At 39.4% G+C, this 13,652-nt stretch overlaps 1 protein-coding gene and 1 non-coding gene across 2 annotated transcripts; both read left to right on the top strand.

The window, feature by feature from the left end:
- Positions 1 to 7,072: 7,072 nt before the first annotated feature.
- LOC112721433 (uncharacterized) lies at positions 7,073 to 7,912 on the top strand. Its single transcript, XM_025772499.1, has 2 exons — positions 7,073 to 7,322; positions 7,416 to 7,912. Exons 1-2 carry the CDS (start codon positions 7,073 to 7,075, stop codon positions 7,910 to 7,912), a joined length of 747 nt encoding a protein of 248 aa, XP_025628284.1.
- A 3,425-nt stretch (positions 7,913 to 11,337) lies between these two features.
- On the top strand, positions 11,338 to 11,445 carry LOC112724838 (small nucleolar RNA R71). The gene has a single exon (XR_003163982.1). It is a non-coding gene; the product is annotated as a small nucleolar RNA R71 (small nucleolar RNA).
- The last annotated feature ends 2,207 nt before the right edge of the window (positions 11,446 to 13,652 follow it).

Here is a 13,652-nt window from a genome sequence, read left to right as displayed (position 1 = left end):
GGCATTGAGGTGGACAGAGCTAAAGTGGAACTTATTGAAAAACTGCCTCCACCCAGTGATGTCAAGGCAATTAGGAGTTTTTTAGGGCATGCTGGCTTTTACAGAAGGTTTATTAAAGATTTTTCAAAGATAGCCAAGCCCTTAAGCAATCTCCTTGTATCTGATACACCATTTGTCTTCGATGAAACATGCATGCTAGCGTTCGAAAATTTGAAAAAGAGGTTGTCCTCTGCCCCTATCATTTTCCCACCTGATTGGAACCTACCATTTGAATTGATGTGTGATGCATCTGATTTTGCAGTTGGGGCCGTGTTAGGGCAGAGGAGAGATAAATTAGTACATGGGATATACTATGCTAGCAAAGTCCTCAATGAAACTAAAAGAAATTATACCACTACTGAAAAGGATTTGCTGGCAATAGTTTTCGCATTTGACAAGTTTAGATCATACCTCATTGGTGCTAAAGTGATTATTTTCACAGATCACACAACACTTAAATATTTGTTTGCCAAGCAAGAATCAAATCCAAGACTAATAAGATGGATCTTATTGTTGCAGGAATTCAATATTGATATTAGAGACAAGAAATGAGTGGAGAACAAGGTAGCAGATCACCTATCCAGAATCCCTCATAATAAAGATGGAACACATGATACAAGTGTAAATAAGCTCTTCCCAGATGAGCAACTGATGACGGTTCACAAAGCACCATGGTTTGCAAACATTGCCAACTTCAAGGCAACTGGGGCTTTACCTCCAGAAATTAACAAACATAAAAAAAGAAAGCTCATCAATGATGCAAAATATTTTGTCTGGGATGAGCCATATCTCTTCAAGAAGTGTTCAGATGGAATCTTGAGAAGATGTGTTTCAGAAGAAGAAGGAAGAGAAGTCCTATGGAACTGCCATGGCTCGTGCTATGGAGGCCACTTTGGAGGGGAAAGAACTGCCGCAAAGGTGTTACAGAGTAGATTCTTTTGGCCAACCCTTTTCAAGGATGCCAAGGAAGTAGCAAGGAGCTGCAATGAGTGCCAAAGAGCTGGAAACCTACCCAAGAGAAATGAGATGCCACAGAATTTCATCTTAGAGCTGGAACTGTTCGACGTATGGAGAATAGATTTCATGGGACCATTCCCAACCTCATATTCAAACAAGTATATCTTGGTAGCAATGGATTATGTCTCCAAATGGGTAGAAGCTATTGCATCCCCAACAAATGATAACAAGGTGGTCATGAACTTCCTCAGAAAGAATATTTTTAGCCGGTTTGGAGTCCCACGAGCACTCATCAGTGATGGAGGAAGCCATTTCTGTAACAGACCACTAGAAGCTCTTCTCTTGAGATACGGCGTAAAACATAAGGTTGCCACGCCTTACCACCCCCAAACAAGTGGGCAAACCGAGATATCCAACAGAGAATTGAAAAGGATTCTGGAGAAAACTGTAGGAGCAGCAAGAAAGGACTGGCCGAAGAAGCTAGATGATGCTCTCTGGGCATACAGAACAACATTCAAAACACCGATCGGGATGTCACCATATCAACTGGTGTATGGGAAAGTTTGTCATTTACCATTGGAGCTGGAACACAAAGCTCTCTGGGCTCTCAAGATACTAAATTTTGACAGCATTGCTGCTGGTGCAAAGAGGATCTTGCAGCTGCAAGAGATAGAGGAGTTTAGATCTCAAGCCTATGAAAATGCCAAGATTTATAAAGAAAAGGCGAAGAGAAGACATGACCTCCATCTGGCACCCAGGAGTTTTGAAAAGGGACAGCAAGTACTACTCTACAACTCCAAATTGAGACTGTTCCCAGGAAAACTCAAATCAAGGTGGTCAGGACCCTTTCTTGTCACACAGGTATCGCCATATGGACACATAGAAATCATGGATGAGAGTTCGAAGAGGACTTTCACTGTAAATGGACAAAGGCTCAAACACTACATGGGCAACATGGGGGAAAACCCCAAAGTAAAGTACCATCTCAAGTAATGGAGGAATCGTCAAGCTAGCGACGCTAAAAGAGCGCTTTGTTGGGAGGCAACCCAACCTAAGGTAGTTCCCTTTTCATTGTCATTTCAATAAAGATCACAAGTAGTTTTCCCTGTATTGCGAGGAGCTAAATTTGGTGTTACACACCAAAACAATCCAAGAGTGAAAGTGTAATTCTAAGTTTGGTGTTCCACCAGAGATACTAGTTAGAATCACACTACACTCCAATGGCAAATTGCTAACTCCAACCAATCAGGGGAACCACTTAGCAGTAGTTTAGTCTTTAGTTCATAGTTGACCTGTTAATAACAACACATGAGGTTCTCTGCATGTATTGAATCTGTTGTACTAGGCAAGGAACTAAGTTTGGTGTTCGCACACCAGATTAAGTTCAGAAATTCACAAGCATACATGCAGGCTAACTATTTCTCAAGTGCTTTGGGAACAAGCAACTTCCAATAACCTTGCAGGAATCTTCTGGAGAAATGATGCACCATCATCCAAGGAAGTGGAGTAGAATGCAAAAACTATGGATGATGATAACAAAGAGACAGCTAGAAACCATCACCAGAAGGTTGTATTGTTACTTAATTCCATATACTTGGAATGCTAAAAATTGGAAGTCCGAATGTGCCCTTGATTGATAGTTACTCATTAGTTTAAATCATTAGAATTTAATGCTTGTTTTCATTGCTTTTGTCATATGTGTGCTGTCCAAGATACCTTCTGCATCTTCACCTTGCCTACTTGTATGCTTGTCCTTTTAAGTTAAATAAAAAGAGAATGTATGTTATGAAAAACCAGAGTGGAGTTCATATTGTGGAGTAAGTTCCTAAGTTTATGGTATGGTAATAGATTAGCTAAGTTGGTTCACCAATAAGGTAGGAAGGCAACTATCTGTCCTGAATCATATGCTTGAAACACACCCCATGAGACTAGCTAAATAACAAGATCCTAATAAAAAAAAGGGGAAAAGAAAAATGAAAGTTGGGAAATAAAAGAAAAAGAGTAAGAAATAAGCTAGGCACCAAAGGTTTGAATCATGAGGCATATGTCTGTGGTGCTCCTGTGTAAGGGATTTACTTGGATGAATAAGCTCTTTGGGGTGCCTTATCACTTGGTAACTTGGGTTAACTAACCCGGGATTATCAGCTGAAAGTCCACTATCAAGAGTAACCCTTGCTACAGAACACTTAGTAACCCAAAGAGGTGCTGGACACCAAGGTCTCAAGAAAGAAAATAAACAAACCATGTGCCTGTGGTGTGTATGTATGGGGGAAAGAGACTTGAGGGAGTAAGTCCTTAGGGGTGTCTTAACACCTAGCACCTTGAACCAACTGGTTCGGGAGTGCTGGCTGAAAGCTTATCTTAAAGAGTCGCCCCCTCACAGAGCACCTAGTCTAAAAAGCACAATCAAACCTTGAAAACCACAAAAGGATCAATGAATAAAAGTCTCATAGGGTGCAATCAAGTGAGTATTCCAAGACATGATAAAGGTCTGAAAGCCAGTGAAGGAATAAACCTAAGTTGCTATGCATGAAACCACCATAAAATCAAGGACATGACTTCCACAATAATGACTCATTTCTCTTGGCATTCCATTCATCATTCTCTTGTTCCAGTACTTTCTTAGGGACAAGCAAGCTTTAAGTTTGGTGTTGTGATCCCAGGGCATTTTGGCCAGTTTCACTGACCTTTTCTTTACTGTTTTAGGGTAGTTTCATGCATTTTCTTAGGAAATAAGCAAGTTTTGGGTAGAATTTCACTTACATCTTGATTCAAGCAAACATTGTACACTTTACATGATTTCATGAGAATTATGCATGAATTAAATGACAAATTGGATGATGCATGTCTCATGACTTGGATTAGAACTTTGATGCACTATACTGCTTTATTTCAGGACAAAGGAAGCAAGGAAGAACCACGTTAACAGCCACGTTAGTCTAACTAACGTGACCACTAACGTGGAAAGGGAGCTAGCTTGCAACGTTAATGAGAAAAGTAATCGCCAATAACGTCCTCGAAGCCATCATAGCCCACGTTAAGAGTCACGTTAACTAAGTTAACGTGAACTCTAACGTGGAAGAAGAAAATGAAGCCAACGTTAATGACACTCACCTTTGTCACTAACGTTGGACCAAGCTCATATTGGCCACGTTAAGAGCCACGTTAACTCAATTAACGTGGACTCTAACGTGGGGAAGCAAAAGAATGGCCAACGTTAGTGACACTCACCTTTGTCACTAACGTTGGACTAAGCCACTTTGAGCCACGTTAGTTGCCACGTTAACTTAGTTAACGTGGACTCTAACGTAGAGGGAGCAAAGAATCGCCAACGTTAGTGACACCCACCTTTGTCACTAACGTTGGAATGAGCCACTATGAGCAACGTTAACTCCCACGTTAACTTAGTTAACGTGGAAGCTAACGTGGAGGAAAGAATGATGAGCCAACGTTAGTGACACTCACCTTTGTCACTAACGTTGGAGATGGCTATCACTACCACGTTAGAAGCCACGTTAACCTAGTTAACGTGAACTCTAACGTGGGAAGTAGGGGTGTTTTGGAACGTTAGTGACAAAGGTAAGTGTCACTAACGTTCTCGAAGATTTGGCAAGCCTACGTTAAAGGTCACGTTAGCCACACTAACGTGAACTCTAACGTAGGGGGAAGGGAGGACTTTCAACGTTATTGGAAAAGGTAGGTCCCAATAACGTGTGCGAAGGACCAAGAGGCAACGTTAGTGGTCACGTTGGTGCCACTAACATTGATGTTAACGTAGATCATCCCTGGGGTAGGAACGTTAGTGAAAAAGGTGATTGTCACTAACGTTCTCGAACCCACACTTTCACTTAACGTTAACGCCACTAACGTCCTAAGCTAAAGTCCCTGCCTGCTTCACACTTTCTCTCTGCAAGTAAAGCTAAGCTCACTGAAGAGGATAACTGCTTCAAACTCAAGATCCAAAGGCCCATATCCAAGACTTGAAGAACCAACTAGAAGATCAGAAGAGTAGTATATATAGGGGTAGTTTTGAATTAAAAAAAGGAGCTTTTGGCATTATTAGAATTACTCTCTGTATTTTTCTTTCTCTGCGACTTTTAGTTTAATTCTCAGAATGTATTCTCCATCTATGCTTTTCATTCCTAGAGCTATGAACAACTAAACCCCTTTCATTGGGTTAGGGAGCTCTGTTGTAATTTGATGGATCAATAATAGTTTTCATTATCCTTCTTCTCTCTTTTCTCTTGATTTTACTAGAAAGCTTTCAATCTTCATCCAATTGAGTAGTTATCTTGGAAAAGAAGCTATTCATACTTGGATCTCTTCTGAACCTTGGAAGAGGAATGAAGAGATCATGCTAGAATTGCTTTCTCATGTTGGACCAAATTGGGGTTTGGGTGGATATGGTGACATATAATTCTCCCAATACTTTGATTTGAAAATACATGTGGTATAATCAGTGACCACACTTCATCTCTTCTCATGAGCAATTAGACCAAGGAATTGGCTATTGATCTAATTTGAGAGATTGAATTACCAAGGAATTGGAATTCAATCACTTAAGATTGCCAAGGAGATCAATGAATGCATTGATTGAGGAAGAGATGAAAATGAACTTGATTCGGAGAATGCAACATCTCCTAAGCCCAATGAACTCCCCATTTCTGATCTTACCCATTCTCTTTACTTTCTACTATTTACTTTCATGCTAAACTCCCCTTCCCCATTTAAGATTCTGCAATTTACCTTCCGTCATTTATTTTCTGCAATTTACTTTCTCGCCATTTAATTTTCTGCAAATTCTCAACCCAATTTTTGCTTAGCTCAACTAGAACTTTCTTCTAATTAAAGTTGCTTGACCAATCAATCCTTGTGGGATTCCACCTCACTCTATTGTGAGTTTTTACTTGACGATAATTCGGTATACTTTCCGAGGGAGATTTGTTAAAGGACAAGTTTTCGTGCATCAACTCTCCTCCTACTCTCCAATATTGCTCTCAACGTCACAACCTTCTTTCTCTCTAAAAAATTTTTTGGGTGTTAGGATTGGGTTGTTTTGTATATGGCTTCGGAAAACGTTTATTTGATTATATACCCCAATGGAGAAATTTCTCATACAGCAGAAGGTATTACATTCGTTTGCGACGATCCATTATGGATAATGATTCCGCCATAGATATCGTTGCAAGATCTGAAGAATTTGATTCTGGTACATACCGGAATGGTTGGGAAAAAAGAAATCACGAAGCTAACTTATAGGATGCCGGTTGCAGTGGCCAACTCGTTTGCGTATCAAAAAATACAGATAAAATCTGATCAGCATGTGTCGATGATGTTCTCTTATCATCGCAGCATAGGAAGCATATATTCGTTGGAGCTTTGTCTGAATCTTTAGGATATTGGCGGAAGCTGGTCCAGTTCTAATAATGTGGATGGTGTGAGAAATCTGGCAGGGGCTGATTTTGTACTAGGTCCGGATACAAGTAGGGCCCGTCGTCCAAGCTTCAATGCGTTTGTGGTGCGGGAACAGAATGCAAATATTCGTGAAGCACGCCCCTCCCCTTCTACCATACTTGGGTTTGATAAGCATCCCGATGTTGGCATCGCTGAAATGTCTGACGAGGATGACATTGAAGAATTCAGCGGTGATGAGGCAGAAGCCGTTCCAGAAATGCAAACTCTGCATGGCGACTCTGTTTCTCCAACACCTATCGAACCGGTAGGTGGTGGTGTATCCTCCAGCACACCAGCACACTACCTGTCTCTAAATCTTGGAGCAATACATTCAAGTAACGCAGAGGACAGAGCGAGCAGCTACGCTCTGTCAGGCGAGATGGAGCTCGAGATTGGGTTAAAGTTTTTGAACCGGGAAACAGCGATGCTGGCAGTAAAAAAGTACAACATCCGTAGGAGTACAGAGTATAAGGTGGTAGAGTCAGACCAAAGTAGGTATGTATGTCAATGCAAGAAGTTTGGTGACCAATGTCGTTGGATGGTACGGGTTGCGAAGACAAGGTCTTCTAGATTTTGGGAAATTTGAAAATACGAAGGGCCTCATAGTTGCTTGGCAAGTTCGATGTCTCAAGACCACACTCAACTTGATAGCAATGTGATATGCCAGCACATATTCCCCATGGTGCATGCTGATGCGACAATTTGTGTAAAGGTGTTACAAGGATCAGTAGAGTCAGCGTACGGGTACAAGGTGTCTTACAAGAAGGTTTGGCACGCGAAGCAGAAGGCAATCGCAAGGATCTATGGTGATTGGGATGAGTCGTATGACCAGCTGCGTAGATACTTCAATGCGCTGCAAGCTTTCGTCCCAGGTATTCCTTGCATTTTACTTTCGTATGGTCTTTGCTCTTCATTGTCCATTTACTCCTTAACAACTTTGACTAAGTAAAACAATTTCGCAACAGGGACAATTGTTGACCTCCAAACGGTTCCGTACTATGTCAGAAACACTCTTGACCGTGATAGTGTCATGTTTTACCAGGTTTTCTGGTCGTTCCCTTCATGTGTTCAAGCTTTTAGGCACTGTAAACCGCTGGTGTCAGTGGACGAAACACACCTGTATGGTAAGTACGCTGGCACCCTTCTCATGGGCATAGCACATGATGGAAACAATAACATTCTACTCGTCGCTTTCGCACTTGTCGAAAAAGAGAATACAGATTCATGGTACTTCTTTCTGACCAATTTGAGGAGACATGTAGCGACTAGGCCAGGAGTTCTGCTCATCTCCGATAGGCATGCGGCAATAAAGGCCACATTGGAGCGTGAAGGATGTGGCTGGGAACACAATGTTTACTGTGTACGACATATTGCCTCCAACTTCGCAACAAGTTTCAAGAGTAAGGAAGCCAAAAGACACCTGGTTAATGCCGCGTATTCGAAGACGCAAGAGCAGGCGTAGTACTACCTTGAGTTAATTAGCAGCAAGGATCTCGTAACTTTGCTGCAGATGATGGGTTGGGTATGAGGGTTAGAACCACCTAAATTGCTACAGCACCTTGATGACGGGTGACGATATGGTCACATGATGACCAATATTTTTGAGTGTATCAACTCCGTCTTGAAGGGCACTAAAAATCTACCAGTCTGTGCAATTGTCAGGTCTACGTACCATCGCCTGACTGAGTTAATCGTCATCAAGTGTCGGCAAGCACAAGCGCAGATTGCAAGCGGTCAGGTGTTCTCACAGTTCTTGCAGAAAGCCATATTAACAAACCGTGAGGGAATTTCCCAAATGCTAGTGACGTCGTACGATAGAGCCACTACCATATTCACAGTCGACGAGATAGCTACTGTAGTGGTACAGTCTCGGTTTAGGGTTAACCTTCAGAATCGCAGATGTGACTGTGGTTACTTCTAGGCGTTACACTACCCATGTGCTCATGCTCGAGCCGATTGCGCATATGCGAGACTAGAGTGGCAACAGTATGTTGACTTGGTTTTCCGGGTTGAGAGCATGTTTCGGATCTATGAAATGGAATTCCAGCCAATGCCGGATGAGGAGATGTGGCCCCCGTATGAAGGACAACGTGTCCGTCCTAACCCCTTCTTACGACGTACAATGGAAGGACGTCCAGTGTCTACGAGGATTCGGAATTCGATGGACGAGGTTGAGCCGGGACCCGGTAAGCGGTGTGGCCTTTGCAGGTAACCAGGACATACAAGGCGACATTGTCACCACGCTTCTGCAACCTAGAATGCCACCAACTTGGGGATTTATAGTTTGTTTTGGTAGTATTTGAGTTTGCATGTACTAAAAAATCTCTGTTGTTTCTTGCTGTTTTGTTTAGTTCGGTTTGCGTGTGTTGCTTATGTAAACAAACTAATATTATAATAAAATGCCGTACGATCGTTATTAAAAATACATGATGGATGAAAACAAACCAATAGTATACATAACACAAGCAATTAGAACAATACATAATAGTACGAGTACATCAACTTCGATTAATTCACAACTTCCTGGGTTGAAAGAAACAAGGAATGGAAACAACAATACTAAACGGTAAAACATATAACAGAGAACAGCTAACATAACGCTAATGGTTCTCGTGTCTCAATCTGCCACCTGTGCCACACGCAGGAGCTCGAGTGTCCCGGCGGGGACGATGGTGCACGAAATTGCGATCATCAATAATGGTGCCAAAGACTTGGTGCTCTCAAACTTGAATCACACTTTGTCACAACTTCGCACAACTAACCAGCAAGTGCACTGGGTCGTCCAAGTAATAAACCTTACGTGAGTAAGGGTCGATCCCACGGAGATTGTTGGCTTGAAGCAAGCTATGGTCACTTTGTAAATCTCAGTCAGACGGATTCAGATGGTTATAGAGAATTGATAATTAAAACATAATTAAGATATAAACTAGGATAGAGATACTTATGTAATTCATTGGTGAGAATTTCAGATAAGCGTATAGAGATGCTTTCGTTCCTCCTGAACCTCTGCTTTCCTGCTGTCTTCATCCAATCATTCCTACTCCCTTCCATGGCAAGCTTATGCAGGGCATCACCATTGTCAATGGCTACATCCCGTCCTCTCAGTGAAAATGGTCCAAAATGCGCTGTCACCGCATGCCTATTCATCTGTCGGTTCTTGATCATACTGGAATAGGATTCAGTCATCCTTTTGCGTCTGTCACTACGCCCAGCACTCGCGAGTTTGAAGCTCGTCACAGCCATCCCTTCCCGGATCCTACTCGGAATACCACAGACAAGGTTTAGACTTTCCGGATCTCAAGAATGGCCGCCAATAATTCTAGCCTATACCACGAAGACTCTGATCTCATGGAATGGAAGACTCGGTTGTCAGACGAGGTAACCATGCGTCTTGAACCAGAAGGCTAAGAGATATACACTTAAGCGATTGCAAGTAGAATGGAGGTGGTTTTCAGGCATGCGTTCATGGGTGAGAATGATGATGAGTGTCACGGATCATCACCTTCCTCAGGTTGAAGAACAATTGTATATCTTAGATAAGAAATTGGCTTGAGTTGAATAGAAAAACAATAGTACTTTGCATTAATTTGTGAGGAACAGTAGAGCTCCACACCTTAATCTATGGTGTGTAGAAACTCTACCGTTGAAAATACATAAGTGATAATGGTCCAGGCATGGCCGAATGGCCAGCCCCCATAATGGTCTAAGATAGCATATATCTGATCAAAGATAGATCCGAAGATATAAATACAATAGTAAAAAGTCCTATTTATACTAAACTAGTTACTAGGGTTTACAAAAATGAGTAAATGATGCAGAAATCCACTTCCAGGGTCTACTTGGTGTGTGCTTGGGCTGAGCATTGAGCTTTACACGTGTAGAGACTTCTCTTGGAGTTGAACGCCAGTTTGTAACCTGTTTCTGGCGTTTAACTCCACTTTGCAACCTGTTTCTGGCGTTTAACTCCAGAATAGGGCAGGAAGCTGGCGTTGAATGCCAGTTTGCGTCATCTAAACTCGGGCAAAGTATGGACTATTATATATTGCTGGAAAGCCCTGGATGTCGACTTTCCAACGCAATTGAGAAAATCCACTTTGAGTGCAGGGAGGTCAGAATCCAACAGCATCTGCAGTCCTTCTTCAGCCTCTGAATCTGATTTTTGCTCAAGTCCCTCAATTTCAGCCAGAAAATACCTGAAATTACAGAAAAACACACAAACTCATAGTAAAGTCCAGAAATGTGATTTTTATTTAAGAACTAATAAAAATATACTAAAAACTAACTAAATCATACTGAAAACCATGTAAAAACAATGCCAAAAAGCATATAAATTATCCGCTCATCACAACACCAAACTTAAATTGTTGCTTGCCCCCAAGCAACTGAAAATCAAATAGGATAAAAAGAAGAGAATATACTATAAATTCTAAAATATCAATGAAACTTAGCTCCAATCAGATGAGCGGGACTAGTAGTTTTTTGCCTCTTGAATAGTTTTGGCATCTCACTTTATCCATTGAAGTTCAGAATGATTGGCATCTATAGGAACTTACAGGATGATTCCTCTATAGTACTGTTGGATGATTCCTTCAATCCATTCAGACTCTGAGATATCATATTGACTTGCTGAGTCAATATTTTATTCTGAGCCAATATGACATTCAGAGTATCAATTTCAAGAACTCCCTTCCTCAGTGGCGTCCCATTACTCACAGGATTCTTTTCAGAAGTGTACATGAACTGGTTATTTGCAACCATGTCAATGAGTTCCTGAGCTTTTGTAGGCATTTTCTTTAGGTGAATGGATCCACCTGTAGAATGGTCCAATGACATCTTAGATAATTCAGACAGACCATCATAGAATATATCCAGGATGGTCCATTCTGAAAGCATGTCAGAAGGACACTTTTTGGTCAGTTGCTTGTATCTCTCCCAAGCTTCATAGAGGGATTCACCTTCTTTCTGTCTGAAGGTTTGAACGTCCACTCTAAGCTTACTAAGCTTTTGAGGAGGAAAGAACTTGGCTAAGAAAGTCGTGACCAGCTTATCCTAAGAGTTCAGGCTATCCTTAGGTTGAGAGTCCAACCATATTCTAACTATGTCTCTTACAGCAAACGGGAAAAGCATAAGCCTGTAGACCTCGGAGTCAACCCCATTGGTCTTAACAGTATCACAGATCTGCAAGAATTCAGTTAAGAACTGAAAAGGATCTTCTGATGGAAGTCCATGAAACTTGCAATTCTGTTGCATCAGAGAAACTAATTGAGGCTTTAGCTCAAAATTGTTTGCTCCAATGGCAGGGATTGAGATGCTTCTTCCATATAAATTGGAATTTGGTGCAGTAAAGTCACCAAACATCTTCCTTGCATTGTTATTATTTTCGGCCATGTCTCCTTCTTTTTTGAAAATTTCTGTCAGATTTTCTCCAGAGAGTTGTGCTTTAGCTTCCCTTAGCTTCCTCTTCAGATTCCTTTCAGGTTCAGGATCAGTCTCAACAAGAATGTTCTTATCCTTGTTCCTGCTCATATGAAAAAGAAGAAAACAGAAAAAAATATGGAATCCTCTATGTCACAGTATAGAGATTCCTTTATGTGAGTAGAAGAAGAGGAGAATAGAAGAAGGAGAAGAGAAAAATTTGAAAATTAATTAAAATAAAATAAAAATATTTTTGTTTTTGTTTTAAATATTAATTAGAACTCGAACATTAAAAAGAGAAATTAAATTAAATTAAAATTTAAAACAATTAGTTAATTAAAAAGAATTTTGAAAAAGGAGAAGGTGATTTTCGAAAATTAGAGAAAGAGAATTAGTTAGGTAGTTTTGAAAAAGATATGATTGAAATAGTAAACTTTTAAAATCAAATAAAAAGTTAAGTGGTTAATTGAAAAAGATTTGAAAATCAAATTTTGAAAAGATAAGAAGTTAGAAAAGATTTTGAAATTAATTTTTGAAAAAGATGTGATTGAAATTTATTTTGAAAAAGATTTGAAAAAGAAATTTAAAAAGATTTGATTTTGAAAATTAAAGTTGATTACTTGACTAACAAGAAACTAAAAAGATATGATTTAAAATTTAAAGATTGAGCCTTTCTTAATAGGCAAGTAACAACTTAAAAATTTTTTGAATCAATCACATTAATTGTTAGTAATGATTTTGGAAACATGAAATAAAAATAAGAAAAAGATTTTGAAAATTGATTTTAAAAATTTTCAAAAATTATGAAAGAAAAATGAAAAAGATTTGAATTTTGAAAAAGATTTGAAAAAGATAGAATTTTTAAATTGAAAATTTGATTTGACTCATAAGAAACAATTAAATTTTAAAAACTTTTGACTAGATCAAATCAAATTTTCGAAAATTTATGAGAAAATAAGGGAAATATATATTTTTTTTATTTTTGAATTTTTAATAAAGAAAGAGAAAAACACAAAAAACACACAAGACATAAAAAATTATGAATCAAAACAAGAAAAATATGCAAGAACACTTTGAATATCAAGATGAACACCAAGAACACTTTGAAGATCATGATGAACATCAAGAACTTATTTTTGAAAATTTTTAAGAAAAGAAAAATATGCAAGACACCAAACTTAAAAATTTTTATTCTCTAGACACTAACAAATTGAAAATGCATATGAAAAACAAGAAAAGACACAAAACATAAAAATACAAAGATCAAACAAAGAAAATCATCAAGAACAACTTGAAGATTATGAAGAACACCATGCATGAGTTTCGAAAATTAAAGAAAATTATAAAAGCATGCAATTGACACCAAACTTAAAATTTGATACTAGACTCAAACAAGAAACATCAAATTATTTTTTTGATTTTATGATTTTATTAAAAATTTTTTTTTGGTTTTTTTTTTCGAAAATTAATTGGAAAAAGAAAAATAAGGATTTCAAAAATTTTTAATATGAATTCCAGGAATCATGCAATATTAGTCTAAAACTCCGGTCCAGGAATTAGACATGGCTTACTAGCCAGCCAAGCTTTCAGTGAAAGCTCCGGTCCAAAACACTAGACATGGCCAATAGCTAGCCAAGCTTTAGCAGACATTGCCTACCTCCCATGTATACAACAACTGTGTGTAACTGCCAAATGGGTGAAGATCAACAAGCTCTTGTGATGATAAGTTGAAACCTCGATCCAAAAGATTAGACATGGCTTACAGCCAGCCAGGATTCAACAAATCA

Source organism: Arachis hypogaea, chromosome 11 (genome assembly GCF_003086295.3).
Source record: "Arachis hypogaea cultivar Tifrunner chromosome 11, arahy.Tifrunner.gnm2.J5K5, whole genome shotgun sequence".
Classification (NCBI taxonomy): Eukaryota; Viridiplantae; Streptophyta; class Magnoliopsida; order Fabales; family Fabaceae; genus Arachis; species Arachis hypogaea.
Note: the sequence above shows the minus strand (reverse complement) of the source record. Positions and strands in the feature narration are given on the sequence as shown.